Source organism: Gorilla gorilla, chromosome 20, assembly GCF_029281585.2.
Source record: "Gorilla gorilla gorilla isolate KB3781 chromosome 20, NHGRI_mGorGor1-v2.1_pri, whole genome shotgun sequence".
Lineage (NCBI taxonomy): Eukaryota > Metazoa > Chordata > Mammalia > Primates > Hominidae > Gorilla > Gorilla gorilla.
The window spans coordinates 56,016,860-56,044,781 of record NC_073244.2 but is presented as its reverse complement, the minus strand read 5'-3'; the positions used below and the strand labels follow the sequence as shown (position 1 = coordinate 56,044,781).

General features: G+C 46.6%; 1 protein-coding gene across 4 annotated transcripts; it reads left to right on the top strand.

The window, feature by feature from the left end:
* The first annotated feature begins 2,305 nt into the window (after positions 1-2,305).
* On the top strand, positions 2,306-27,922 carry CEACAM20 (CEA cell adhesion molecule 20). Of its 4 annotated transcripts, XM_019014938.4 has the most exons (12): positions 2,306-2,521; positions 6,726-6,869; positions 7,712-7,987; positions 9,065-9,343; positions 11,226-11,504; positions 14,723-15,001; positions 18,677-18,794; positions 19,013-19,098; positions 19,888-19,949; positions 20,294-20,329; positions 20,811-20,936; positions 25,676-27,922. In XM_019014938.4, exons 1-12 carry the CDS (start codon positions 2,470-2,472, stop codon positions 25,727-25,729), a joined length of 1,791 nt encoding a protein of 596 aa, XP_018870483.3. In that variant the 5' UTR covers positions 2,306-2,469; the 3' UTR covers positions 25,730-27,922. The 4 variants fall into 4 exon arrangements, with proteins under 4 accessions (XP_018870483.3, XP_063558032.1, XP_063558031.1 ...); XM_063701962.1 differs by lacking the exon at positions 14,723-15,001; XM_063701961.1 differs by lacking the exon at positions 20,294-20,329 and having other exon boundaries at positions 25,676-25,729.

The window sequence follows — 27,922 nt, the reverse complement described above, 5'->3', positions numbered from 1 at the left end:
CTTCTTGTTGCATTCCCCACGTGGTGGAAAGTGAACAAGAGAGCTCTCTGAGGTCCCTTTTATAAGAGCACTAATCCCATTGGGAGGGACCTGATTACCTCCCAAAGTTTCTGCCTCCTAAAACCATCACATGCAGGATCAGGATTTCTTCAACATCTGAATGACAGAGAGACAAGCATTCAGTCCACAGCAGTGACAGAGTGAGTGAATGCGTACCCCCTCACAGGGCTGCAGTGAGATTATGATGCAGGGCAGTCACGACATCCAGTGGGAATTCGCATTTGTTGATGGCTTACGCTGTGCCAGGCATTGCTCTGAGCACTTTCCTGGCACTGACTCATTCGATCCTCACAACCGTCTTGTGCGGGGAGTCTGTGATTTCTCCCAGTCTGCAGATGGAGCACACGGAAGCATGCAAGGGTGACAAATTTTTCCCAATGAACCATGGCTGGGATGTAAAGGACTGTCTTGCCAGCCAGGCAGCCAGCTAGCCTAGTGCTTGTAAATGGTGCCACAAGCCAGGGTGACAGATGGCCTGGCACACTGAGGTCAAGTGCTCATAACCACAGAGCTTCCTAGGAGACAAAAGCATCATCATCTACTCTGCTTTATTATTTTATTTTAATTGAGATGGGGTCTCACTATGTTGCCCAGGCTGGTCTTGAACTCCTGGGCTCAAGTGATCCTCCCACCTTAGCCTCCCAAAGTGCTGGGATTACAGATGTGAGCCAGTGTGCCTGGGCATCATCTCCATTTTAGAGCTGAGAAAAGTAGTCCCTAGAGAGGGGAGCTGACCTGCTGAGGCCACCCAGTTAGCAAGTCGGGGAGTCAGGATTTGAACCCATGCACTCTGGCTCCAGAGCCAGCTGGCTCAGCCTTATGCTTTATCAGGGCAGATACTTTGTGACTGCCTGTAGCAGGAGCAAGACACAAGCAGGGCAGCAAAACGAGGCAGCTGAGTGAGTCACGATCTCTTTCTTGCAATGCCAAGCTGCCCCTCATACCCTAAGTAACAGTTCCAGAGTTTTCTAAGCCTCCTGTTGAATCACCCAACTTCTCTCACTTCCTCTATTCTAGACCCACCTGAGCTTCCTTCTGTGCCCCAATTTCAAAAACTTTTCACATGCTGCTCCCCCTGGCTCACCCCTATGCTGTTCAGGTCTCAGCTACCATGTCCCCTCTTCCAGGAAGCTCTCCCTGATCCTGAAGCTGAGCCAGGCGCCCCCTTTGAATTCCTCCATCCCAGCCCTGCCCACTCTGGGTTGTCACTGTCTGGGGACAGTTCTGTCTCCCCCACTGGACTGTGAGCCTCTGTGAGAACAGGGTTGGGGCTGTCTTAGTCAGAGCTGTGTCCCCATTACCACCAGGAGCAGGGGTCAGCACAGAAGAGAATTCAGGACTGGGCGAGACGGCTCATGTCTGTAATCCCAGCACTTCGGGAGGCTGAGGCGGGTGGATTGCTTGAGCTCATGAGTTGAAGACCAGCCTGGGCTACATGGTGAAATTCCGTCTCTACTAAAAATACAAAAATTAGCTGGGTGTGGAGGCGCACGCCTGTAGTTGCAGCTACTAGGCAGGCTGAGGCAGGAGAATTACTTGAGCCTGGGAGGTGGAGGTTGCAGGGAGGGGAAATCACGCCACTGCACTCCAGCCTGGGCAACAGAGCAAGACTCCATCTCAAAAAAAAAAAAAAGGAAGAGAATCCAGGAAGTATTTGTTAAATAAATTAATGGATGGATACATGGATTAATGATAGTTCCCTCAGCTGGTTGGTTCTGTTAAATCTTCTGGGTCTGGGTCTATACACTGTCAAAGACCACCAGCTTGTCTTGCTCATAGAGTTTTTTTTTAAGTAACTTTTATATATGGAACCTTTACTATGTTCTCGAAGTTTCAGCTCAGATGTCCACTCCTCCAGGAGGCCCTCCCTGCCCCTTCTCCCAAGACCACGTCAGGCTCCTCCTGGAGGTCCCCCAGTCCTGCTCAGTCTGAGATTCCTGCCGGTCTGACTCCAGAGCTTTTGTTTATGACCAGGATCACAAGCATGATTCCGGCTCATTTAATATTTATTGGCTGCTTATAATGAACTTGGCATTATTAAGCTGGGCCTGGTTATTAAGCTCTCGGGGACAAGGAGCTGGTCATTGTTGTTTTTTATTATCATTGCTATTGACTATCATAATCGCAGTTCCCAGTCTCCAGGGTTCCTGGACTTCCCGCTCTCTGTGCTGGGCAGGGAAGGAAAGTGAGCCCTGGGGGTGGAGGGCAGAGGTGGGGTCAAAGTTACTTTCCTGCCACCACCCCTGTCTGTCCTGGAAGCTGCAGTTACTGCAGTGTGTGTGAGTTTGTAGCAGGGTGGGAGAGGAGAGAAGGGAGGTGGAGGGGCTGCAGCTGGAGTGAGGACTGTATCTGTGTGTGCAAGCCGGGGCGACAGACGGCCTGGCACACTGAAGTCAGGTGCCGGGACCCATGGGGCCTGCTGACTCATGGGGACACCACTGGATGGGAATCCTGCTCTCAGGTGAGTGCCCTGCTTCCTTCAGATGGGGGAGGAGGGAGGTTGTATGCATCTATTTGTCAGCGGTGTGTGTGTGTTTGTGTGTGTGTGTGTGTGTGCACTCGAGGAAAAAGGGAGGCAGAGAAAAAAAATAGAGACACAGAGACAGAGACAGAAATAAAGACAGATACAGATATAAAGCTAGGGCCGGGCGTGGTGGCTCACATCTGTAATCCCAGCACTTTGGGAGGCCGAGGTGGGTGGATCACTTGAGGCCAGGAGTTCGAGACCAGCCTGGCCAACATGGCAAACCCCCGTCTCTACTAAAAATACAAAAATTAGCTGGGTGTGGTGGTACACTCCTATAGTCCCAGCTTTTTGGGAGGCTGAGGTAGGAGAATCACTTGAACCTTGAACTCGGAGACGGAAGCTGCAGTGAGCTGAGCTCACACCATAGCAGTCTAGTTTGAGTGACACAGCAAGACCCTGTCTCAAAAAAAAAAAAAAGAAAGAAAGAAAGAAAGAGAAATACAGAAATAAAGATAGATACGAAAGAGATAGACAGAAGGAGACATAAACAGAGACCAGAGACAAAGAGAGAGACAAAGATATATGTATATTTGTCAGTGGTGTGTGTATGTATGTGTGTGTGTGTGTGTGTGTGTGTGTACACTTGAGGAAAGAGAGACAGAGGCAGAGAGAAACAGACACAGAGAGACAGAGATAGAAAAAAATACAGATGCAAGAGACTGACAGGAGACATAAACAGAGACCAGAGACAAGAGAGAAAGACAAAGATGTGTGTTTGTGTGTCTGTGTACACAGAGAAAGAGAGAGAGACAGAGAAAGATGGAGTCACAGCCACAGAACCAGAGACCCAGGGAGAAAGAGAGAGAGAGAAATACAGGGAGAAAAGATACGCAGAGAGACAGAGACAAAGGGTGAAAAAATAACCTTAGAAATGATACCAGTGGGGCCCAGGCACAGTGGCTCACGCCTGTAATCCCAGCACTTTGGGGGGCCAAGGCGGGTGGATCACACAGTCAGGAGTTCAAGACCAGCCTAGCCAAGATGGTGAAACCGTCTCTACTAAAAATACGAAAATTAGCTGGGTGTGGTGGCAGGCACCTGTAATCCCAGCTACTCGGGAGGCTGAGGCAGATAATTGCTTGAACCTGGGAGGCAGAAGTTGCAGTGAACCGAGATTGTGCCATTACACTCCAGCCTGTGTGACAGAGTAAGACTCTGTCAAAAAAAAAGAAAAAGAAAAAAGAAAGAGAGAGAGAGAGAAAGAAAGGAAAGAAAGAAAGAAAAGAAATAAAGAAAGAAAAGATACCAGTGGGAAAAACAGGAAGGGGCAGAAAGAGAGGGAGACAGAGGACAAAGAGACAGGGAAAGAACTGGGTAAAGACACAGCCAGAAATAGATTCAGAAACGCGGGGAGAGAGTTGGAGTATCACAGAGATTCAGACAAGCAGATGAGAGACAGGTGGAGGGAGGCTGTGCCAGCCCCGAGTGGCCAGGTCCACGGATCAGGATGGGGATGGATGTGAAATTTCTGCCTAGAAGGCATCTGAGACAAAAGGCAGAAACTAGAATATTTTGATGAAAAAAGTATTTTGGAAGTGAAGACATGATTTTACAACAGGTCATGTGCAGAGGTGAGGGCTCAGCCCAGCCTCGCTGTGTGTCCCTGAGACCAGCTTCTCCTTCTCTGGGCCGGCGCTTCCTGGCTAACCCTGGAAGGGTGCAGGGGCTCTGTAGTCCTGGGAGGCTGAGAGTTGTCAGCCGCATCCACAGTGAGTCTGTAAGTGTTGCCTCTTCCTGGTGGGACAACGGCAGGACCCTGTGAGAAGAAAGCCAGAGGGAAGGGGCCGTGGCAGGCTTTCCACAGAGAGGCTTCCTGTCTCGGGTGGGTATGATGAGGCCCCATCAATGCTTTTGCTCACATCATTTCACTCATCCTTATGACAGTTAAGTGAGGCTGGAACTGTTACTACCGCCATTTTTCAAATGGGGAAACTGAGGCTCAGATAGGGAACATCACTTGCCCAAATAAATGGCAAAGATGAGATTCAAACTCAGGTGGTCAGGCTCTGAGGCTGTGAGCCTAACCTCTAATAGCATTTGAGGCAGAGAAACCACAGACACAAGAACTCATCATCAAGACCACCACCACCATCATCATCGTTGTCATCATGGTGGCTGAATATTTGCTATGAACTGTGTTAAGCATGCCACATTTGATATCTCACTCAGCCTTCACAACCACCAGATGAGCTGAGTTCTACTATTATCTCCATTTTTCAGTGGAAGAAACTGAGGCTCACAAAGAGAAAGTCTTACCCATGATAGTAGGGCTAGTAAGTGACAGAGTTCATATTTGTTCCTAAGAGCTCGTGCCCTTATTCACTCACTGGGCAGGGAATGGGGCAGTGTTTGGGCCACATTGGGGCCCTTTTGAGAAGTGCAGAGGGTCTGTGTTAATTGAGCTCATGGGAGAGATGAGATCAGTTGCGTGTGAGCACAGCTGCTGGGGTTGGGCCCCAGCAAAGTCTCGTGTTTTTGTTTGTTTGTTTGTTTGTTTGTTTGTTTTGAGACAAGGTCTAGCTCTGTCAACCATGCTGGAGTGCAGTGGCACAATCTCGGCTCACGACAACCTCTTCCTCCTGGGTTCAAGAGATTCTTGTGCCTCAGCCTCCCAAGTAGCTGAGGTTACAGGTGCACATCACCATACCTGGCTAATTTTTGTATTTTTTTGTAGAGACGGGGTTTCACCATGTTGACCAGGTCTCGAACTCTTGGCCTCAAGTGATCCACCCACCTCCGCCTTCCAAAGTGCTGGGATTGCAAGCATGAGCCACCGCGCCAGGTCCCATAGTCTCTTGAAGCCCCTGTAGTGGTGTGCAGAATGATCAAATGGAAAACTGGGAACTCATTTTTTTGTGTGTTTCTATTTTTTTTTTTTAAGACAGGATTTTGCTGTCACCCAGGCTGGAGTGCAATGGTGCAATCATAGCTCACTGCAGCCTCAAACTCCCAGGCTCAAGTGATCCTCCCATTTCAGACTGTAGCTGGGACTACAGATGTGGGCCAACACCCCCAGCTAATTCTAAAAATTTTTAGTAGAGACAGAGCTTCACTATGTTGCCCAGGCTGGTCTCAAATTCCTTAGCTCAAGTGATCCTCCCACTTCAGCCCCCCAAAGTCCTGAGATTACAGGCATGAGCCACCACATCCCGCTGAAAACTGGAAACTTCTGCTATCTTGTTCTCCTTTCCTCCCCATGCAAGTGAAATCTTGCCTGGGGCACATCAGAGGAAGTAACAAAAGTCAATATTTTTCACCAAGATCACAGTAGAAGTACCTGTTAATCAAGGGTTGGCTGTGTGGCCATCTCTGGGCTGACAGGAGGAATTACAGTGTTGAGAGCACAGTCTTCAGGGCCTGGCAGGCCAGGTTCAAGTTTAGCTTCTGCCATTGACAATACCATCTTGGTGAGTGACATCACCTCTCTGAGCATCGGTTTTTCCTCTATGTGGAATACAGGGACCATCATGTGTCTCCAGTAGAGGGCACATCATTGGAGAGAACACAGTGACTGTCAGGGGGCCCAGTCAAAGTTTGCCAATATTCATTACCACCCCCACAACAACCCTAGGAAGCAGGTGATAGTATGCCCATTTTACAGTTGAGGAGATTGAGGCTCAGAGAGGACAAAAACATGCTGCAGCTGGCACAGTGGCTCATGCCTGTAATTCCAGCACTTTGGGAGGCCGAGGTGGGCAGATCATTTGAGGTCAGGAGCTCGAGACCAGCCTGGCCAACATGGCGAAACCCCGTCTCTACTAAAAATACAAAAATTAGCCGGGCATGGTGGCCTGTGCCTGTAATCCCGGCTACTTGGGAGGCTGAGGCTGGAGAATCCCTTGAACCTGGGAGGCAGTGATTGCAGTGAGCTGAGATTGCACCACTGCATGCCAGCCTGGGTGACAGAGCCAGACTCTGCCTCAAAAAACAAAAACAAAAACACATACACAAACAAAAACCAAACAAACAAGAAAACATGCTGCAGGTCACATAGCTGTAAGTAACAAGTAGGACTCAGGTCTCTGTGGGTGGAATGCCAGTCCTATGGCCTCAGAGCTCCCTGTGCTTCTGAAGACCTTAGCCAGGCAACCCCCAACACACCTCTCCCTCCCTGAATGCCTCCTCTCTCCCCTTCTAGCCTCGCTTTGTACTGTATGGAGTCCTCCAGCTGCAGCCCAGCTCACCCTCAATGCCAACCCACTTGATGCCACCCAAAGTGAGGATGTTGTTCTGCCTGTGTTTGGGACCCCCAGGACACCCCAGATTCATGGCAGATCCAGAGGTGGGGGCCAGAAACCAAGACGGTCATTCTGATCTCTGCCTCCATGGAGATCCCTCATCCGAACCTCACGCCCAAAGTCCCCAGAGGACGAATCTGATTGGCTCAGCCAGGGTCCAGCAACAACTGGTTCAGTCAGCTGTGCCAGGGGTCGGGGTAAAGAGGGAGGGCTGTGGCTGTCATGGCTGGGGTGGGCAAAGTTGGCTAAAAAGTGGGTAGGGGGGCTGGGTGCAGTTCCTTACACCTGTCATTCCAGCACTTTGGGAGGTTGAGGTGGGTGGATTACTTGAGCCCAGGAGTTTGAGACCCACCTGGGCAACATAGGGGGACCCCATGTGTACAAAAAAAAAAAACACAAAATCCTCCAGGTTTGGTGGTGCACGCCTGTAGTCCCAGCTATTTGGGAAGCTGAGGTGGGAGGATCGCTTGAGCCCATGAGGTCAAGGTTGCAGTGAGCCGTGATTGAACCACCGCACTCCAGGCTGGGTGACAGAATGAAACCCTGTTTCAATAAAGAAAAAGAGTGGGTAGGGGGCCCTTGCTGGCACCCATGTCATAAGCTTGATTGTCATTGCAGCTGACATTGATTGACTCCTTGTCAGGTCCCAGACCCTCTGCTTCACTTGCACAATCACTTTCAATGGGGCTTGGAGAGGGGAAGTAACTTGCCGAAGATGACACCAAGAATGAGCAGTAGATCCAGCATTCAAGCCCAGGCATCCAACTCCAGAGAGTCTTCTGGCAATTCCAATCTAGTCCTGTTTCTCTGGGTCCCTCTGTGACTATATCTTGTTTGTTCTTCCTCTACCTATGTCTCTGCCTCTGTCTCCCTTGCTTGCTTTCAGAGCTGGCCAAACCCTCCATTGCAGTCAGCCCAGGCACTGCCATAGAGCAGACGGACATGGTGACCTTCTACTGCACCACCAAGGACGTCAACATTACCATCCACTGGGTTTCCAACAACCTCTCCGTTGTGTTCCATGAGCGCATGCAGCTGTCCAAGGATGGCAAGATCCTCACCATTCTCATTGTCCAGCGGGAGGACTCAGGGACTTACCAATGTGAAGCTCGAGATGCCCTTCTGAGCCAGAGGAGCGACCCCATCTTCCTGGATGTAAAGTGTGAGTCCCTTTCCATTCTCTCCAACCCCTCACTGACACTCACTTGCTTAGTGCCTTGTTCAGTCTCACAGCTTGAAATACCATCCAGATGCGGACTTGTCTACCTTTGAACTTCAGACATATAACTGTTTGACATCTCTACTTGGATTCTACTGGAAACCTCCAACTTAATGTGAAGCAAACGAGGTACAGCAGTCAGATGGAGATGAAATGTCAGCTTCATCCCTGGGTAAAGTAAGATTGAAAGACATGCCTAAAGTATGCCAGCTGAATGGTTATTGTAGCTCACACCTGTAATCCCAGCATTTTGGGAGGCTGAGGCAAGAGGATTGCTTGGAGCAAGGAGTTTAAAACCAGTCAGGGCAACATACCAAGATCCCATCTCTACAAAAAATTTAAAAATTAGCCCGGTGCAATGGCTCATGCCTGTATGCCTTAATCTGAAGCTCAACTAAAATTGAGCTCCCAAACCTCAGACGTTTGATCCAAAACCTTGCCTGGATAGGGGTGAGCAAAGAGCATTAGCTGGCTCACTTTATTCATTCATTCATTCATTCATTCATTCATTCATTCATTCATTTGAGACAAGATTTCACTCTGCTGTCCAGGCTGGAGTGCAGTGGTGCAATCATAGCTCAATGCAGCCTCGACCTCCTGGGCTCAAGCGATCCTCCTGCCTCAGCCTCCCGAGTAGCTGAGACTACAGGCATGAGCCATTGCACCGGGATAATTTTTAAATTTTTTGTAGAGATGGGATCTTGGTATGTTGCCCTGACTGGTTTTAAACTCCTTGCTCCAAGCAATTCTCTTGCCTCAGCCTCCCAAAATGCTGGGATTACAGGTGTGAGCTACAATAACCATTCAGCTGGCATACTTTAGACGTGTCTTTCAATCTTGCTTTACCCAGGGATAAGGCTGACATTTCATCTCCATCTGACTGCTGTACCTCGTTTGCAATTGATCTAGCCTTTGAGTGGGGAGGAGGGAAATAAAGTATTTATTGATCCGTTAAAGACCTCTGTAAGAGACCTGTTGCTGATGCTGTTGTTACTGCTGTAATTGTTCCTGTCCTCTCAGATGGTCCTGATCCTGTCGAAATCAAACTGGAGTCTGGTGTTGCCAGTGGGGAGGTGGTTGAGGTGATGGAGGGCTCCAGCGTGACCTTCTTGGCGGAAACAAAGTCTCACCCACCCTCTGCCTATACTTGGTTTCTCCTTGACTCCATTCTGTCTCACACCACGAGAACATTCACCATCCATGCTGTGTCCAGAGAACATGAGGGCCTGTACAGGTGCTTGGTGTCCAACAGTGCCACCCACCTGTCCAGCCTGGGTACTCTGAAGGTCCGAGTACTTGGTGAGTCTCCTTTCCCGGTTCCTCTCCTTCATTCTTCTGAGCGTCAGATGCTGGCCATGTCAGAAGGAACCAGGAGTTCTTAATCCAGGGCCTTTGGATACTGTGTGAGGGAGAAATCCCTGCATGACATTGAGTTGCATGCAAAATGTTTGTGCTGTATTCTAGAGGAAGGATCTAGGATTGTCATCAGATTTTTGAAGGGATCTTGAACTCTGAAAAAAAAACCTTAAGAGGCTGGGCGCAGTGGCTCACGCCTGTAATCACAGTACTTTGGGAGGCCGAGGTGGGCAGATCACGAGGTTAGGAGATTGAGACCACTCTGGCTACCACGGTGAAACCCTGTCTCTACTAAAAATACAAAAAATTAACCAGGTGTGGTGGTGGGCGCCTGTAGTCCCAGCTACTCAGGAGGCTGAGGCAGGAGAATGGCGTGAACCTGGGAGGCGGAGCTTGCAGGAGCTGAGATCACGCCACTGCACTCCAGCCTGGGCGACAGAGCAAGACTCTGTCTAAAAAAAAAAAAAATCTTAAGAGCCAGTGAGCTACACCAATACCCCAGAGTTTGAGGAGGACCCAGGGGGATTTCCAATGCAGCAGGGCTCCGACTACAGGAAAGGCTGGGCACACTGGCTCCTTTGCCTGGCTTGGCACATCCTGCACGAGACCCTGGTGGCTCCCTAGGGGTTGCCCATAATTTGACTCTCTGGAGGTGGGGGGTTTAACTGTCTACATTTAAAAACACTAACACAACATTCACACACTCCGTACACACACACATAATATCCCCACATGAACAGCACACTCACGTGCATGTACAATACACACAGTAAACACAACTCATATATAATACGTACACAAGTGTGCAATACCACAGACATACAACACACACTCACACAAAACATACACACATATAGCATGCACACAACAGAGGTGTACAACTCACTCATCACAAAGTACATAACACATCAGACATACAACACATACACACAAACCCACAACACATACAAACCCATAGCACATACACACAAACCCACAGCACATACACATATACACACAGCATATACGTACAAACCCACAACACATATACACAAACTCACAACACACACACAAAATGCTCAACACACAACACATATACAACACACATGACATACAAAACGCAGACATACATATCTCACATACATCTGCACAACAAACAAGATCACATATACATGACGCACTCACATAAAATATATATACACCTAATATGCACTAATGGACACACACAACACATATCATTGACATTCAGCACCTACTAAACATTACAACCATTCAACATCACAGACACTCAAGATGGACAACATGGAAAACACACCATATACCATACAGTCAACACCCTCAACACATATATACAACAGACACACAATGCACACACAAAATGCATACACACACCACATGCAGCACATAGAGCATATGCACACATCACACAACTCAAACACATAACACAAACAACACCACAGACACAGAACACACATTCATATACAACAAATATATACACATAGCATATACTCACATGCAAAGTGCATATGTGTACCACACACATACTTCATATTCAACGCATACACCCAACACACACAAGAGACGCAAAACACTTACACACCCACACTCTCCATACACACAAAACTCATTGCATATTCACATAATAATCACACGACACACATTCATCCACAAAAGACATACACATACCCCACACACCAGCATTATGCAAATCATATACACCACCTATAACACACACACACACACACACACACACGCACACACTCCTGGAAAAACTTGTGGGCCCCACAAGGGCAGGAGATGAGGGAAATCTCCCTGAACCTGACTGTGTATCTCCACGTGTTTCCAGAAACACTGACCATGCCTCAAGTCGTGCCTTCAAGCCTGAATCTTGTGGAGAATGCTAGGTCTGTGGACCTGACCTGCCAAACCGTCAATCAGAGTGTGAATGTCCAGTGGTTCCTAAGTGGCCAGCCCCTCCTGCCCAGTGAGCACCTGCAGCTGTCAGCTGACAACAGGACCCTAATCATCCATGGCCTCCAGCGGAATGACACGGGGCCCTATGCCTGTGAGGTCTGGAACTGGGGCAGCCGGGCCCGGAGTGAGCCCCTTGAGCTGACCATCAACTGTGAGTCACCCAGGGCCTGGACCTTCCCCATCTCCCTGCTTCCCTCCTTCTCTTTAAGTTCTTCCTTCTAGTCATTCATGCTATGATTATTGAGCTCCTGCTCTGTGTCAGGCATGAATCTGGGCACTGGACAGGGCCAAGTGCCTGCCCTCAGGGGGCTTATGTTCTAGTGGAGAAGCCAGACCATAAACAGAGAAGCAGGTGATAAGGCTTAGGGACACCACCAGATTTAGGCTTTCACAGGGTCTCACTGGCCTTTGTCTACAGGGAGGCAAACATAGAAGTGGGGGAGAAGGGGAGTGAGAGAAGGAGTTGTATTTGTCCAGATTCTTGGAGAAGCAGACCCCAAGGTGGGATTAATGGGATTATTCATGCAAGGGTTTTATTAGGGGAAATACTCCTGTAAGGATAACTAGGGAGGCAGCTGCAGGGAGGCTGGGAGAGCCATCAGACTGAGAGACTGAGATGCAAGTGTGACCCCGAGTGACAGGGTGAGGGACAGAGACTTGAATGGAAGCACCTGGATAACCATGCACTTGAAGGAACACCCATCATGGCTGTTGGGACCTTCCATATCTCCCAGGAAGGGGCCTGCCTTAGTTTCCTGGATGCACTCAGGTACTGGCAGGGTGCAGCCTGTGGAAGGGCTGGGAGTAGATTTGGGGGCACAGCAATTGGGCCCTTGGTCAATTACATTTCTGCCGTTGGAGGTCTTTGAAGAGCTTCTCCTGGTGGCCAGAGTTGCGCAGCAAGAGATGATAGGGCTGGACCAGAATGGCAACTGTCGGGTTTTGAGAAATGGTTGCACTGTGGATGTATTTTGAATATGCTGCTGACTGATATTAGGTGAAAGAGAAAGAAAGGAGTCAAGAATGACTCTAAGGTTTATTGCCTGAGCCACCGAAAGGATGTAGGAGTCACGAACCAAGATGGAGAAGATTGGGGGAGAAGAGGTTTCTGCAGGGAGAGAAAGGAGGGGTGCACTTTCATATATGCGAAGCAGTAGGGAACACAGAGGTAGGGGTTAAGTACACGTCTTTGCTCCTCTTTACACTTCTCTGTTGCTCACTCCTCTTTCCTTTTCAATTCAGTCATTAAACCAAAAATATATGTTTTGTGCTCTCTCTGTGCTAAGCAACATGCTGGGCATTTGATACTTGACATGATTTTCAGCTTTCACAGCCTGCTGGGGATGGGGAGGTCACTAAGCAGGCAGATAAAACACAGCATGATAAATGGGACCCCGGGGGACAAAGGGAGGGTATGGGGAGCCCAAAGGAAGCCTCCATCTGGGGGATGTTGCAAAGGGTCATCATGAATGGGGATGTCCACCATAAGAGCTGAAGGATGAGTAGGAGTAGGCTGCTTAGAGAAGAGTCAGGGAAGAGCATTCCAGACAGAGGGAAGAGAGTGTGCGATGGCCTTGAGGCAAGAGAGAGTGTAACAAGGATGGAATCTCCGAGTGGGATTTAATTCCTGAATGAGAGCAAGAGGTGTGGAAAGGTGGGGCTGGAGGAGTCTGTAAGAATCAAATTGTAAATGGCCTCATCAGACATAGGCTTTGTCCCAAGGGCACTGGGGAGCCACAGAGGGTTCTGAACACAGGAGGGACAGTGACACTTTAGTACTTAGGAAGACTTCTCTGGCTGCTGTGTGGAGGATGAGACTGGGATGGGGAGACCAGGAGGAGCTGGGATGCAGGTGAAGGATCCAAGTGGCAATGGGGTCAGGATGGGGAGAAATGAGCAGGTTCAAATGATGTTTAGGAGGGAGCAGAGTCAGGGTATTCCTCCCCTCCTAGAATGTCTCGATTAGCAACCTTTTGCATCCTTTCCAGTATTTTACATTAATTTAAGTAAAGTATGACTCTTAAACTCTTTTAGTTTTTTTTTTAAATAGAGACAGGGTCTTACTATGTTGCCTAGGCTGGTCTTGAATCCCTGAACTCAAGTGATCTCCCTGCCTCAGCCTCCCAAAGTGCTGGGATTACAGGCATGAGCCTCGACCCCAGGCCTAAACTCTTTTAATTTATATGAGAAATCCAACAACTACTTTCATTTGTTTCCTTCTTATATGTGGTGGAAGAGAAAAGTGACAATGATCCCCTCTGACATTACAAAGAAAATTTGCACGTGTTTATACCATTGAGAATACACAGTACTAGAAGTTAGGGATTATATACACAGGACACAGCCACAATTTCCCTCCTTTCCTTCCTTCCTTCCTTCCTTTCTCTCTCTCTCTCTCCTTCCTTCCTTCTTGCCTGCCTGCCTTTCTTTCTTTCTTTCTTTCTTTCTTTCTTTCTTTCTTTCTTTCTTTCTTTCTTTCTTTCTTTCTTTTTCTTTCTTTCTTTCTTCTTTCCTTTTGAGTCTCACTCTATCACCTAGGACGGAGTGCAGTGGCGCAATCTTGCCTCACTGCAACTTCGGCCTCCCAGGTTCAAGTGATTCTTAGCCACTCGAGTAGCTGCAATTACAGGCATGTGCTACCACATCCAGCTAGTTTTTATTTTTATTTTTCAGTAGAGACGTGATTCACCACACTGGTCAGGCTGGTTTTGAACTCCTGGTGTCAGGAGTTCCACTCACATCCACCTACCTCGGCTTCCCAGAGTGCTAAGATTACAGGTGTGAGCCACTGCACTTGGCCTAGCAACAATTTCTGATGCCTGGGTGACCTAAAACACTTCTTTGAATTAACTTTTACAAAGGCAGTTTTTTTTTCTTTTTTTCTTTTTTTTTTTTTTGAGATGGAATCTTGCTCTGTCGCCCAGGCTGGAGTGCAGTGGCATGAGCTTGGCTCACTGCAACCTCCACCACCCAGGTTCAAGCAATTCTGTACCCTCGGCCTCCCGAGTAGCTGGGACTACAGGTGCGTGCCACTACGCCCGGCTAATTTTTTGTATTTTTAGTAGATACGGGGTTTCACCATGTTAGCCAGAATGGTCTCGATCTCCTGACCTTGTGATCTGCCTGCCTCGGCCTTCCAAAGTGCTGGGATTAATTACAGGCATGAGCCACCGTGCCTGGCCCTTGTTTTTGTTTTGATCTGCCCCACCCCCAGTGTTGGGGACCACACTCTGCTTGTCAGAGAGCTAAGGAGGAAAAGGGAGCATGTTCTGTTTATTTTACTGAAATTCCAAGGTGAAAGTGAGTGGGGCAGAATGGGATGACTCGCTGATGGGGGCCAGGGTGCATCACGTTTGGCTTTACACACAGATGGTCCTGACCAAGTGCACATCACCAGGGAGTCGGCATCTGAGATGATCAGCACCATAGAGGCAGAGCTCAACTCCAGCCTGACCCTGCAGTGTTGGGCCGAGTCCAAGCCAGGCGCTGAATATCGCTGGACTCTTGAACACTCCACCGGGGAGCACCTGGGTGAGCAGCTGATCATCAGGGCTCTGACCTGGGAACACGACGGGATCTACAACTGCACAGCCTCCAACTCTCTCACTGGCCTGGCCCGCTCCGCCTCAGTCCTGGTCAAGGTGGTAGGTGAGTCTCTCAGGGTCGCCTTCTCCCAGGACCCGAGGGGCCTTTCCTGATGCTGGTCCCAGCTACCTAGTCTACCCCTACCAAGGGCTGGAGTGTGGCAGTCTCCACACTGCCTGAGCAGGTTCTCAGTCCACAGCTGTTGAATCCCAACCCCTAATGCTCAGGGAAATGTAGAACCTGTACTTCCTGCTGTGTTCCCTGGAAAACTCTCCAAGCTGTTCTGAGCCTCAGTTTGTTTGCCTGTAAATTGGGTTTGTGATGTGTATTAGTCCATTTTCATGCTGCTGATAAAGACATGCTGAAGACTGGGTAATTTATAAAGAAAAAGAGGTTTAATGGACTCACAGTTCCACGTGGCCAGGGAGGTGTCACAATCATGGTGGAAGGCGAAAGGCATGTCTTACATGGTGGCAGACAAGAGAGAATGAGAACCAAGCAAAAGGGGAAACCCTTTATAAAACCATCAGATCTCGTGAGACTTATTCACTACCATGAGAACAGTATGGGGGAAACCACCCCCATGATTCAATTATCTCCCACCAGGTCCCTCCCACAACACTTGGGAATTATGGGAGCTACAATTCAAGATGAGATTTGGGTGGGGACACAGCCAAATCATATCGTGATGCCTATCTTTCAGAGTTGCTTAGAAGGACAATGAGTCAGAGATATACCCAGTGAGGGAAGGAGTGAGCTATATGGGGAATCGGAAATGATGTTAATAACAACTGGACATGACTGGCAGGGAGTCTCTGTATCTCTGTCTTTAGTTCTTGAGAAAGCAACAGTGTCACTGTTCACCGGGATTCACATCCTTCTCCAATGCTTGTTAGCTGTGTGACCTTGGACAAGTTACTTACCCTCTCTGGGCCTCTGATTTATTATCTGTAAAACATAATAATTCTGCCTATTTCTCAGGGTTGTTGAAGGTTGTTAACATTTGTAAAGTTCTTAGGGCAGTGCTTGGCATATTGTGTTTGTTAAGCAAATAAAATTATTCCTTTTTGTGTGTGTGTGGCATGATCATGGGTCACTGAAGCCTCAACCTCCCACACTCAAGCTATCCTCCTACCTCAGCGTCCTGAGAAGCTGGGACTACAGGTGTGCACCACCACAGCTAGCTAATTTTTTATTTATATTTTTTTGTAGAGACGGGGCCTCCCTATGTTGCATAGGCTGGTCTCAAACTCCTGGGCTCAAGTGATCGTCCCGCTTCAGCCTCCCAAAGTGCTGAGATTACAGACTTGAGCCACCAAGCTCAGCCTAAAATTATTATTTATTGAGCCTGTGCCACATGTCTGAATCCAACTTTCCCATATATAATATCAGCAAACACTTCTTGGGTACTCTCTGTCAGCCAGTTTTGAGGTGAGCCTGTTGGTTTCTTCATTGTACAGGAAGGGAAACTGAGACCTATAGACTCAAATCCTGTCATTGGGGTTTGAAACCAGGCTGGCCTCCTCAAGTTGTTCACTAAGCCTAGGACACCATTTATATCAACTTCCAAATTACCTCATTTAATCTTCAGAACAATGTTGTGGTCTTATTAAGACCATTTGATGGATGGAGCAACAGGCTCAGGGAAGGCGGCAGTGAGTTCAGTTGATGCTCAAGGGGATATTGTAGGATTTGAATGAGATCATGTATGAAGGTCTCTTGGTGCTTAGAGCTTGCTAGATAGCAGCTGCTATCATCATCATCATCATCATCATCATCATCATCATCACCATTTGTCAAGCATCTGGTATGTATCAGGCACTGTGCTGGTAGTTTTATACAAGATCTCATTAATCCCTTCAAAAGTCTATAGAGGCCGGGCACTGTGGCTCAAGTCTGTAATCCCAGCACTTTGGGAGGTTGAGGCAGGTGGATCACATATGGTCAGGAGTTGAAGACCAGCCGGGGCAACATGGTGAAACCGAATCTCTACTAAAAATACAAAAATTAGCCGGGCGTGGTGGTGGGTACCTGTAATCACACTACTCGGGAGGCTGAGACAGGAGAATCACTTGGGAGGCAGCGAGGTTTCAGTGGTTGCAGAGGAGGGAGAGGTTGCAGTGAGCCAAGATCGTGCCACTGCACTCCAGCCTGGCCTTAAATTTTAAAATTTAAAAATTTAAAAAAATTTTTAAAAAGTCTATAGAGTTTGGAATTCTTATCCTTGCTTGGCATATAAAGAAATGGAGATGCGGCCAGGCATGGTGGCTCATGCCTGTAATCTGAGCAGTTTAGGAGGTCGAGGTGGGTGGATCACCTGAGGTCAGGAGTTTGAGACCAGCCTGGCCAACATGGCGAAACCCCATCTCTACTAAAAATACACACACACACACAAATTAGCCAGGCATGGCAGTGCACACCTGTAATTCCAGCTACTTGGGAGGGTGAAGCAGAAGAATTGCTTGAACCAGGGAGGTGGAGGTTGCAGTGAGCTGAGATCACACTATTGCACTCCAGCCTGGGCAACAGAGTGAGACTCCATCTCAAAAAAAAAAAAAAAAAAGTGGAGATGCAGAAATGAACCTAAGAATCCCTGAAGCACCCCGGGAAGTTCCCTCCTGCCCCTCCAAAGCAGAGCTCCTTCCTCACCCTCCTGATCCTTGTAGCTGTGTTCTTAACTCAGTGGCTCGATTCCACCCTTTTGAGAGAGGTTCAGGCAGAAGTGAGATGGGCAATCGGCAGGCCAATATTAATGAAAACAATTGCCATTTATTAATCACCTAGTATGTGCCAGGTGTTAACATTCATGATTTCATCTCATCTTTGCAAACATCCTGTGCTATTTACAGATGAAGAAATGAGACTCAGAAATGAATTCACTTGTCCAGGGTCACATGGCCGCAGTGAGTCAAGGGGCTCTAAGTGAAAGCCGGGTTTCTGGTTGCCAAAGCTCTTTTCTCTGGTCTGTGCCTCCATTCTGGGAGGAAAGAAACACAAAGCCATATTTGATCCATTATCCTAACTGACATTGTCATCATGGCCAACATTTGCTGATCACTTTCCATGGTTCCAAACAAACACTATATATATAGAAAATGAATACATGTATGTTTAATCTTTCCAGAAGCCCTATAAACCCTATTGTTCCCATTTTACAAAAGAGACAACTGAAGCCTAGAGAGGTTAAGTAGCATGCCCAAAGTCACACTGCTGAAATTTGGATGCAGAAACTGGATGTTTTAGTTTAGAAATGATGCTGTTAATACCACAGACTGAGGTCAGGTGCAGTGGCTTACACCTATAATCCCAGCACTTTGGGAGGCTGAGGTGGGCAGATCACTTGAGGTCAGGAGGTCCAGACCAGCCTGGCCAACATGGTGAAACACCCCCTCTCTACCAAAGAATACAAAAAATCAGCCTGCATGGTGGCAGGTACTTGTAGTCCCAGCTACTAGGGGAGGCTGAGGTGGGAGGATCACTTGAACCTGGAGGTTGCAGTGAGCTGAGGTCACGCCACTCCACTCCAGTCTGGGTGACAGAGCAAGACCCTGTCTGAAAAAAAAAAAAAAAAGCAAAACCAAAACCAAAAACCAAAAACCACAATCTGATACCTCCCAACGACTGGAAAACAAGTGCTCACAAAATGTCAGTAGAGAAAAAGCTGCAAGCTTGGGAACGGGCTGGGAGCAGGGATGAGGGTGTGTCAAGCCTGGGTCTTGATTCTGTCTCCTTGTCCAGGTCCCCAGTCCTCCTCCCTGTCCTCAGGGGCCATCGCTGGTATTGTCATCGGGATCCTGGCTGTCATTGCTGTGGCCTCAGAACTGGGCTATTTTCTCTACATCAGAAATGCCAGACGGTAACACAGGGATACAGGGAGGGGGATGGGGATGGGAATGTGGCCAGCAGGGGGCGCTTGCCGGGCATGTTGCTGACCATGGTGCTGAGTCTTGTCTGGCACCTGGGGAATTCAGAGGGTTGTGGGCATTGTTCAGGAATGGACATGGGATATGGGCAGAACCTGTGGAGATGGGCAAGGACTAGAGGCACAGAATAATGAGGGCTTTGGGGTTTCAGGCCCTCAAGGAAAACAACAGAGGACCCCAGTCATGAGACCTCACAACCCATCCCGAAGGAGGAGCACCCCACAGAGCCCAGTTCCGGTAAGTGACTCTATGGTGGCTGATGCCTGGGGCAGGGGTGAGGGCTGGGGAAGAGGCTGGTGCTGGGGGCTCCCAGCTTTGCCACCAGGTCACTGTATGATCAGGGCAAGCCCTGTCCACTCTGAGCCTCTGTGTTCCCATCTGGAATTTGGATGAGATTGGAGTCAAGCCCTCTGATGGGCTCTGCCTGTTCCAACAGTCCCGGCAAAAGCAGGACAACAGGCTGGAATTCTCTCCTTTCTCAATCTCAGAAGACTTTTTTAACTGATTGTTGTAGACAGAATGAATCAACCACAACACTCCTTCCTGCTGAATCCAAATCCAGCCTCATAACATATCTCAATAGAGAGCCTCCAGTGCCCTCTACCGATGGGTTAGAGTTAACCAAAGACAAAATGTAACGTATTTGCCATCTCTGGGTCTGGGATTCTGGAAGGATAGGCCTTTTGATATGGAAGGCTTTCTAGAAATTGTCCAATCCAGCCCCATTTTACAGAGACGAAAACCAAGGCCATTAGGGATAAAGGGCTAAATCCAGGCTACAGAGAACCCAGTGTCAAAACTGGGCTAGAATTTAGATTTCTCCCCTCATCTGTGTCACCAAACAGCCTTACCTAACCCAGAACTTGATTTCCAGGACATTCCTGGTCAAGCTCACTGGAAATATGACAGGGAGTCCTGGGAAGGATTTCTGCACTTCCTTCCTGGGGTCAGGGGTCCTGGAAAAACAGCCCCTTGCCCCATATCTCTTTCGAACTCCAGCTCCTGACTGAGATTCACTTTTTCTAGAAAGCCTGAGTCCTGAGTATTGCAATATATCCCAGCTTCAGGGACGGATCAGAGTCGAACTGGTGAGTGATGCTGCAGAGGGAACCCTCCTTGATCCCCTGACCAGGCTGCTATAGTCTTACTTCTTAGAGTGGGGGCTGGCATGATCTTTTGAGAAAACCCAGTGCCAGGTTAAGTCTCTCTGCATCTCCTCCTCTGACTTCTCTGAGGATCTCAAGACCCTCCCGGGTTTTTTCATCTCTTCTCCTCGTCTTCTTATTCTTTGACATGACAATTCCTAGCTTTGAGCCCTCTGGGAATCAGAAGTGCTATAACTGCCTCTGAGGCCAAAGCTATTTCTGAGCATCTCTTGGGGTAGCCCCTATTCCAAGCCCTATGACCTCTCTGCAACTTTGTTTTTCCCCAGATGCGACCACCAGACCTTCCAGAGGAGACCTATGAGGTACATTGGCCCTGCTGGGTTTGGTTAAAAAATCTATGAAGGAAAGACAATCTGAAAATTTTATATGTGATAAGCCTGAGAGATCATCTTGTCTAAACCTTTCATGGCACATCACAGGGCCAGGGATGGGAAGAGAGTAGCCTAAGGCCTCACAGAGAGCTGGGTCAGATGCCATGACCCTGGATCCTCTTTCGTTCCTTCCACCTCCAGGGCTTGGAATTGGATTGCCAATGAGGTGGTACTGGACCAGCACATGCTGGGGTGAAAAGGAGGCTGGGAGTAGAGGTTGCAGATCCAGCAGGAAAAAGGAGAGTTCTGGGCCAGGGCAAGGGCCTGGGTTCTAACCCTGCTTCCACCTCTGATTCTCTGCAAGAACCTGAACAGATTCCTTCCACTCTCTCGGTCCCTGAAGAGTGTAAGTTGGTACATTCCTGGCAATCTGTGTCTGTGGGCCCTGCCTAATTTCTCTGCTTATTTGCAGACAAGGCTGCCTTCAGCAAGGCGTGGAGGCAATTCTTTCAGCCCCTGGAAGCCACCACCCAAACCTCTGGTGCCCCCACTCAGATTGGTCTCCACTGTGCCAAAAAACATGGAGTCAATCTATGAGGTATGTTTATGCCACACTGAGTCTTTGGACAGGTGGAAATCTGTCACCAATCTGCTTTTTCTTCCCTAGTAAAGAGTCTGTAGGATGAACTATGAAGAAAAATTTCCCTTTAAAAATCTTCTCAATTCCATCCTATCCATTTCCATCATGTCATTTTCTAGTTAGTTTTACTTCATTCCTTTCCAACGCACTCCGTTTTATTGCATTCCATGTTTCACTCCACCCATTTCCTTTCTATCCATTTAGTTTTATTCATTTTCTGTATTTCTATATCACTTCACTCTGCCATTTTCTTTCCATCCCATTGGGTTTTATTTCCTTCCACTCTATTTCCCCCCATCCCAGCTCTTCCCATTCACTCTACTCTATTCCATGCCTTTTATTTTCTTTCTTCTCTTTCTTTCTTTCTTTCTTTCTTTCTTTCCTTCCTTCCTTTCATCTTTCTTTTTTTTTGAGACAGGATCTTGCTCCATCACCCAGACTGGAGTGCAGTGACTCAATCTCTGGTGACTGCAACCTCTGCCTCCCAGGTTCAAGGGATTCTCCCACTTCAGCTTCCCGAGTAGCTAGGACTGCAGGCACGAGCCATCACACCCAGCTAATTTTTGTATTTTTTGGTAGAGACGGGATTTCACCATGTTGGCCAGGCTGGTCTTGAATTCCTGACCTCAATTGATCTGCCCGCCTTGGCCTCCCAAAGTGCTGAGATTACAGGAATGAGCCACCCTGCCTGGCTCATTCCATGCCTTTTCATTCCATTCCACTCAGCTTTGTTTGATCCCTTTACACTCCTTTCCATCTCTTTCTTATTTCATTCCTTTTCATTCTTTTCCTTTCTTTCTATTGCATTTTATCCATTTTTATTTTTTCTTTTAATTCCTTTCAATTCATTTATTTTACATTCCATTACACTCTGTTTTATTCCAGCCCACTCAATTCCCATCCCACGACTTTATTTCATTTCCATTCTTATTCTTCCCATCCCATTTCAGTCTTCTTATTTCCATCCATATATTTAATCCATTTCATCCGTTCTATTTCCTACCTCTCCATTCCTTCCTAGGCAATGTCCCTATTTACATTCATTTCCATTTGATCGGTTTTCATTTCATTCCACTGCATTCCAGTTCTTATTCTTTATATTTCTTTTCCATTCAATTTTTCTTTTTTCCCATTCCCTTATTTCTTTTCCATTCACTTTCTCTTCTCCATACCCTTCCCTTTCATTCAATTCTATTTCACTGTTTTCCATTCCTCTCCCTCTGTTCTCTTCAATTCCTTTCCCTTTTCATTTCTTTCCAATCCACCCCACTCTATTCTATTCCATTCCATTCTACTCCATGTTTTCTCACTTCATCCTCTCCCTTCATGCCCTTTATGGCACTTCATTCCCTTGTCTTTATTACTTTCCTTTTCAAGCTTTCCATTTAATTTCTTCTTTTCAAGTCATTCCATTCCACTCCTTTTCATTTCATTTAAGTTCTTTCCATTTCTCTCCAGTCCTTTGCATTTCCTACTCTTTATACCATTGATTTCAGTTTCATTTCATTTCATTATTTTATATTCCATGGCATTCCATTTCCCCCCTTTTCTGTTTTTTTAATTTCATTGCTTTATTTTTATTCTTTAATGTTATACTTTCCTTCTACTATATTACTTTTCTCTAATTTCCTCTCCATTTCTCTCCCCTCATTACCTTATTTTATTACTCTCTTTTCTGCTCCATTTTATTTTACTTTATTTCTTTCTTTCCGTTACAATTTTCCTTTTCATTTAATTTCTTTCATTTGCACTTCTTTGGACATCATGCCATTTTATTTCACTCCATTCTCTGCCTTTAATTTTTATTGTATTCCTTTCTGTCCTATTCAATTTCCCTCCATTTCATTTATGCCTTTGCCATCTCTTTCAGTTACATTCCTAAATAGTCTATTCCTTTTCATTCATTTCCTTTCCTTTCCAATCTTTCATTTCATTCATGATATTTACTTCCCCACATTTTTCTCATGGGAGATTTGAAGCAGTTTTTCCCATGGAAGATTTGAAGCAGTTTATATACAACACTACAAAATGGTGTTAAATTAGAAATAGAAATTACAATCAGAAAAAATATTTTTAACAATAGCAAGAAGTCAATATATGGGTAAAAAGTAAAAATATATACTGGGCCTACGTGATATCTGCCACTATATCTCTTATGTGTCTCTAAGCTTCCTGGTAACAATAAAACAGAGAAGCATGATTAGTTACATCATTCAAAAAGAAGAAAACTGGGCCAGGCGCGGTGGCTCACGCCTGTAATCCCAGCACTTTGGGAGGTGGAGGCGAGCAGATCACTTGAGGTCAGGAGTTAGAGACCAGCCTGGCCATCATGGTGAAACCCTGTCTCTACTGAAAATACAAAAATTATCCGGGCATGGTGGCAGGCACCTGTAATCCCAGCTACTTGGGAGGCTGAGGCAGAAGAATCACTTGAACCTGGGAGGCGGAGGTTGCAGTGAGCTGAGGTCGAGCTACTGCACTCCAGCCTGGGCAACAGAACAAGACCTTGTCTCAGAAAGAAAAAAATAAAAAAGAAGAAAACTATTAGTTCATCCAGGCATAAGCAAAATTCCAGTAACAAGTTTAGAGCAGTCAAGTGATGGCTCCATAGTTCTAAGGACTAGTAGAATTATTTTAGAGAATGCAAGTGATCTCAACCCTGTCATCAGGACAGCCAGATTACTCCAATTCCAAGAATGGACTTCAGATTCTATATTCTGAACAAGCCAGTGACCAGTCAGAATTTATCCAGAGGAGGAATAAGACAGAGGCCAGAACAGGGGCTCAAATCCATGTCCTACTGACAGGGTTTTATTGGGTTTGGAAAAGAGAAAGTTTAGGGACAGAGAACTCCAATATTTTAGTGTCTGACAGGCTTCAAGTAGAGGGATAAATGTGTTCCTTGTTGTTCCAGAGGGCACATAAATTACCATGGAGGATAGGTAAAAGAAGGGTAGATTTTAGCCTAACAGACAGATAACTATTCTTGAAAAATGTGAATATCCTATACACCTTTTTAGTTTTTTGAGACAACGTATTGCTCTTTCACCCAGGTTGTGTGCAGTAGTGCGATCATGGCCAATTGCAGCCTCAGATTCCTGGGCTCAAGCGATCATCCCACCTTGGCCTCCCAGAGTGTTGGGATTACAGACGCAAGCCACTGCACCTGGCTGAATGTTTCATATATTAATATCTTAGTCAATAATTTTTAATGTTAAGAAAGTTAAACCGTTTGAATGTAGTTCGAATGGGGATTAATTGAGAGAACACTGAGAAATATCAGATAACTCAATTTCAGAAATTACTCCTGGGCCTCTTGGCAACTTGAATGCTATCAAGAAGCTGTTTCTCTCTTATTATACAGTTTCTCATTTTCACTAATCTATGAATTCATCTCATTCTTCTCAATCCAGATTGAATTTCTATGTAAGTCTCCTGGTCATTGCTTCTCTATAACTTCAGAGTATATATAACAACATCTTCTGCTGCCCTTTAAGCATTTCTAGGTTCAAATTCTCCATAGAAGAATCAGATTGATTCAGGCCATGGTATGGATCATGTTTAGGTTTGTCAGCTCTCTAATCAGCTTTGAACTGGTAAAAACTTAGCCACCTAAGTCCCTCTCTTCACCAGTGTCTGCGTAGGGGAGCCATGTTTGTTTCCTATTATTAGTCGGGCAAAAGGTCTTCCCAGAAATACCACCTAGTAAGCTTCCTCTTATATCTCATTAGCCAGAATAAGGTCATATGGTGCTCCTTGTAGCAACAGAGGCTGAGAAAGTGGTACATTAACATTCCCAGTCTCTTCAATAGAAGCAAGCAAGGGAGGTGGTGTGGGGAAGAAGGTTAGGTCAGTCAACTCAGTGTCTGCTACATTCTGGAGGGATTAGAAGGAGCAAACCATGCAAACAGTATGAAAGGAAACATTCCAACTTGAGAGGCATCAGTAAAAAAGGCCCTGAAGAGGGTGTAGAGTTATCAGTTGCTGTATAATGAATTACCACAGACTTTGCAGCTTAAAACAACATGAATTCATTATCTCACAGTTTCTGTGGGTCAGGAGTTCAGGCATTGCTTAGTTAGCTCTTCTGCAAGGCTGTATAATCAAGGTGCCAGTCAAAGCCCAGGTCTCATCTGAGGCTCAGCTGGGGATGGATCCACTTCCAAGCTCATGTGGTCATTAGCAGCATTCAGTTCCTTGCAGGCTGTCATAATGAGGGCCTCAGTTTCTTACTGTCAGCTGGAGGTCATCCTCAGTTCTTTGCCATGTGGCCCTCTCCACAGGCAGCTCACAACATTGCATCTTGCTTCTTCAAGCCAAGACAGAAGTCATAATCTTATGTAACAGAATCACATACATGCAATCATGTATATCCTGCCACCTTTGCCATATTCTATTGGTTAGATGCAAGTCACAGGTCTTGCCCTCAAGGGGAGGAGATTACATAAAGGAATGAATACCAGGAGGCAGGGATTATGGGGACCACTTTAGAGTCTGTTTACCACAGTGGGGAAGTACATGGGCCATTCCAGGAACAGAGATGTGCCAGGGTTACTAAAGTGTGATGAGAATGGAGGAAGATTTTTGGAGTTTCCAAAGAAAGGAAAGCTTCAGGCTGTTTGGGCCCCAGACTACAGTGAGTAGACTGGGAGGCTCCACCTAGCAAATGGAGCTCACATTTTCTCTTTGTTTAACAGGAGCTTGTGAATCCAGAGCCCAACACTTACATCCAAATCAACCCCTCGGTCTAACGGAAGCAGAGATCTTTTCTCCAGGAGTCCTAGAGAAACCATGCTTGATCATATATTTAATGACATTTATTAAGTGCATATTATAAGCCAGTCATTCTCTGTCATCTCTGTAGACCTTGTGATGTTCTACTGCAATGGGTTGGTCAGGCCCTGGCTCCCATAGAATCTTAGATTTTGACTCATATTTTTTTTCAAAGCAATAGTAAGGGTAAAAATGACAGCCCATGGATCTAGAGTTAGAGGACCAAGGTTTGAGACTGAACAGCTTAGGATATCACAGTTGCAGGCTGAGGATGAGCAAACACTGTTGGTGGACTCCAGAGAGAAGAGTGAGTCTGAGTCAGCCAGAGAGGAGTAGGGGACAAAGACAGGTGTCAGAGAAGAAGTGGCTTTTCAAATCATGATAGAAGATAAGGAACAAGGAGCTCTTAAGAAATTAAGAGCTCTTAATAAAAGGAGAAAACACGTAGTGAAGTGAGGGATTGAGGCTCCTGAGGAGAGGTAGGCATGAAATGCTTAGAATCCTGAGAATTGCAGGGGCGGAGAGAGTCAGAATGAGATTTGCTGAAGGTAAAGAGAGTTAGGAGACAAGGATATCTCCATGGTTTCTTGCCAGGGCAACTGGATGATTGGCAGGTCACTTTCTGAGAAACTTTGGGATAAGGAGAGAAATAAAGAATTTGCTTCATGTCAAGAATTTAGACATGTCAAGAATCAGTTGCAGAATCAAGTAGGCAATTGTTCATAAAAATCTAGACAGATCATGGCTGGAGATACACATTTGAGAGTTGTCAGTGGGACTTAAAGTTATGGGGCTGGATGAGCTCCTCTGCCAGGGGGGTCCCCAAGACCACCTCATGCTCAAAGATTTTCTAGAGGAATTCATAGGACCCAATTGTTATACTCATGGTTATAGTTTATTACAGCAAAAGGATGGAGAATAAAATTAGCAAAGGGAAAAGGTGCATGGGGTGAAGTCTGGAGGATACCCTGCACCAGCTTCCAAGTGTTCTCTTTCAGTGGAGTCACATGGTGTATTAGTCTGCTTTCTTTGGCCTATAACAGAATATCTAAATCTGGGTAATTTGTTTTAAAAAGGAAATTTATTTCTTACAGTTATGGAGGCTTAGAAGTCTAAGGTCTAGGGGTTGCATCTGGTGAGAGCCCTTCTTGCTGGTGGGGACTCTCTGTAGAGTCCTGAAGTGGTGCAGGGAATCACATGCCAAGGGGACTGAGTGTGGTAACATGTTAGCTCACGTTTCTCTTTCTTTTCTTATGAAGCTACCAGTTCCACTCCCATGATAACCCATTAATCCGTTAGTCCATGAATGGATTAATCCATTCATGAAGGCAAAACCCTCATGAGCCAATCACCTCTTAAAAACGCCCACCTCTCAATATTGCCACACTGGGGATTAAGTTTCAACATGAGTTTTGGAGGAGACAAATATCCAAACCACAGCACATGGGAAATCCCCCAGCAATGATGTGTGACAACGTGTGTGAAGCATTGCCATCGAGGGAAGCTCACCTAAACCTGGGTGTCCATGGTTTTTATAAAGGGTCAGTCACTGAAGCTCCAGACTCCTAGAAGGAAAGCAGATGTTCCTCCATAAATTACATTGTTAGTATAAACCATCTGGACAAAGTGGTACAGCATGGCTCAAGGCCTCAGGCAAACAAAAGCATTCTTACCAGATAGAACATTATGAGAGCTCAGTTCCCAGAGCTGCCCAAAGGCTAGTCAGGAAAACAGGACCTTCTGGGGAACTTACAGAGTTTGAGCAATAGGCCTGTTATGTCAACCCCAAGCAGAGTGGATGAAGACAAGGCAAGGGACAGGCTGACAGCTGATTCCTAGGTTCCTCTGATGTTTACAGGAGAGATCAAGCATAGGAGACAAAAAAGGACTGTTAACACAGGGGGAAACCAACACTGAAAACTCCTGGAAATGAAGAGTTTTCAGAATGGGTTGTTGCTATCCTTGGAGCTGAATGGCTATCATGATGATGATAACATTAATTCAGATTTTAAAAATTAATCATTAGGTGTGATACAAGAGACCGGAATTAGGATCTTAAGGGTTGCACTCAGTAGTACCAGAAACACCACCCTATTTGAACCCTGGGAACTTTCCTCTTCCCTGCCAAGAAATGTCCCCCTCCCCCTGACATCCTAGAGACAGATCATGCC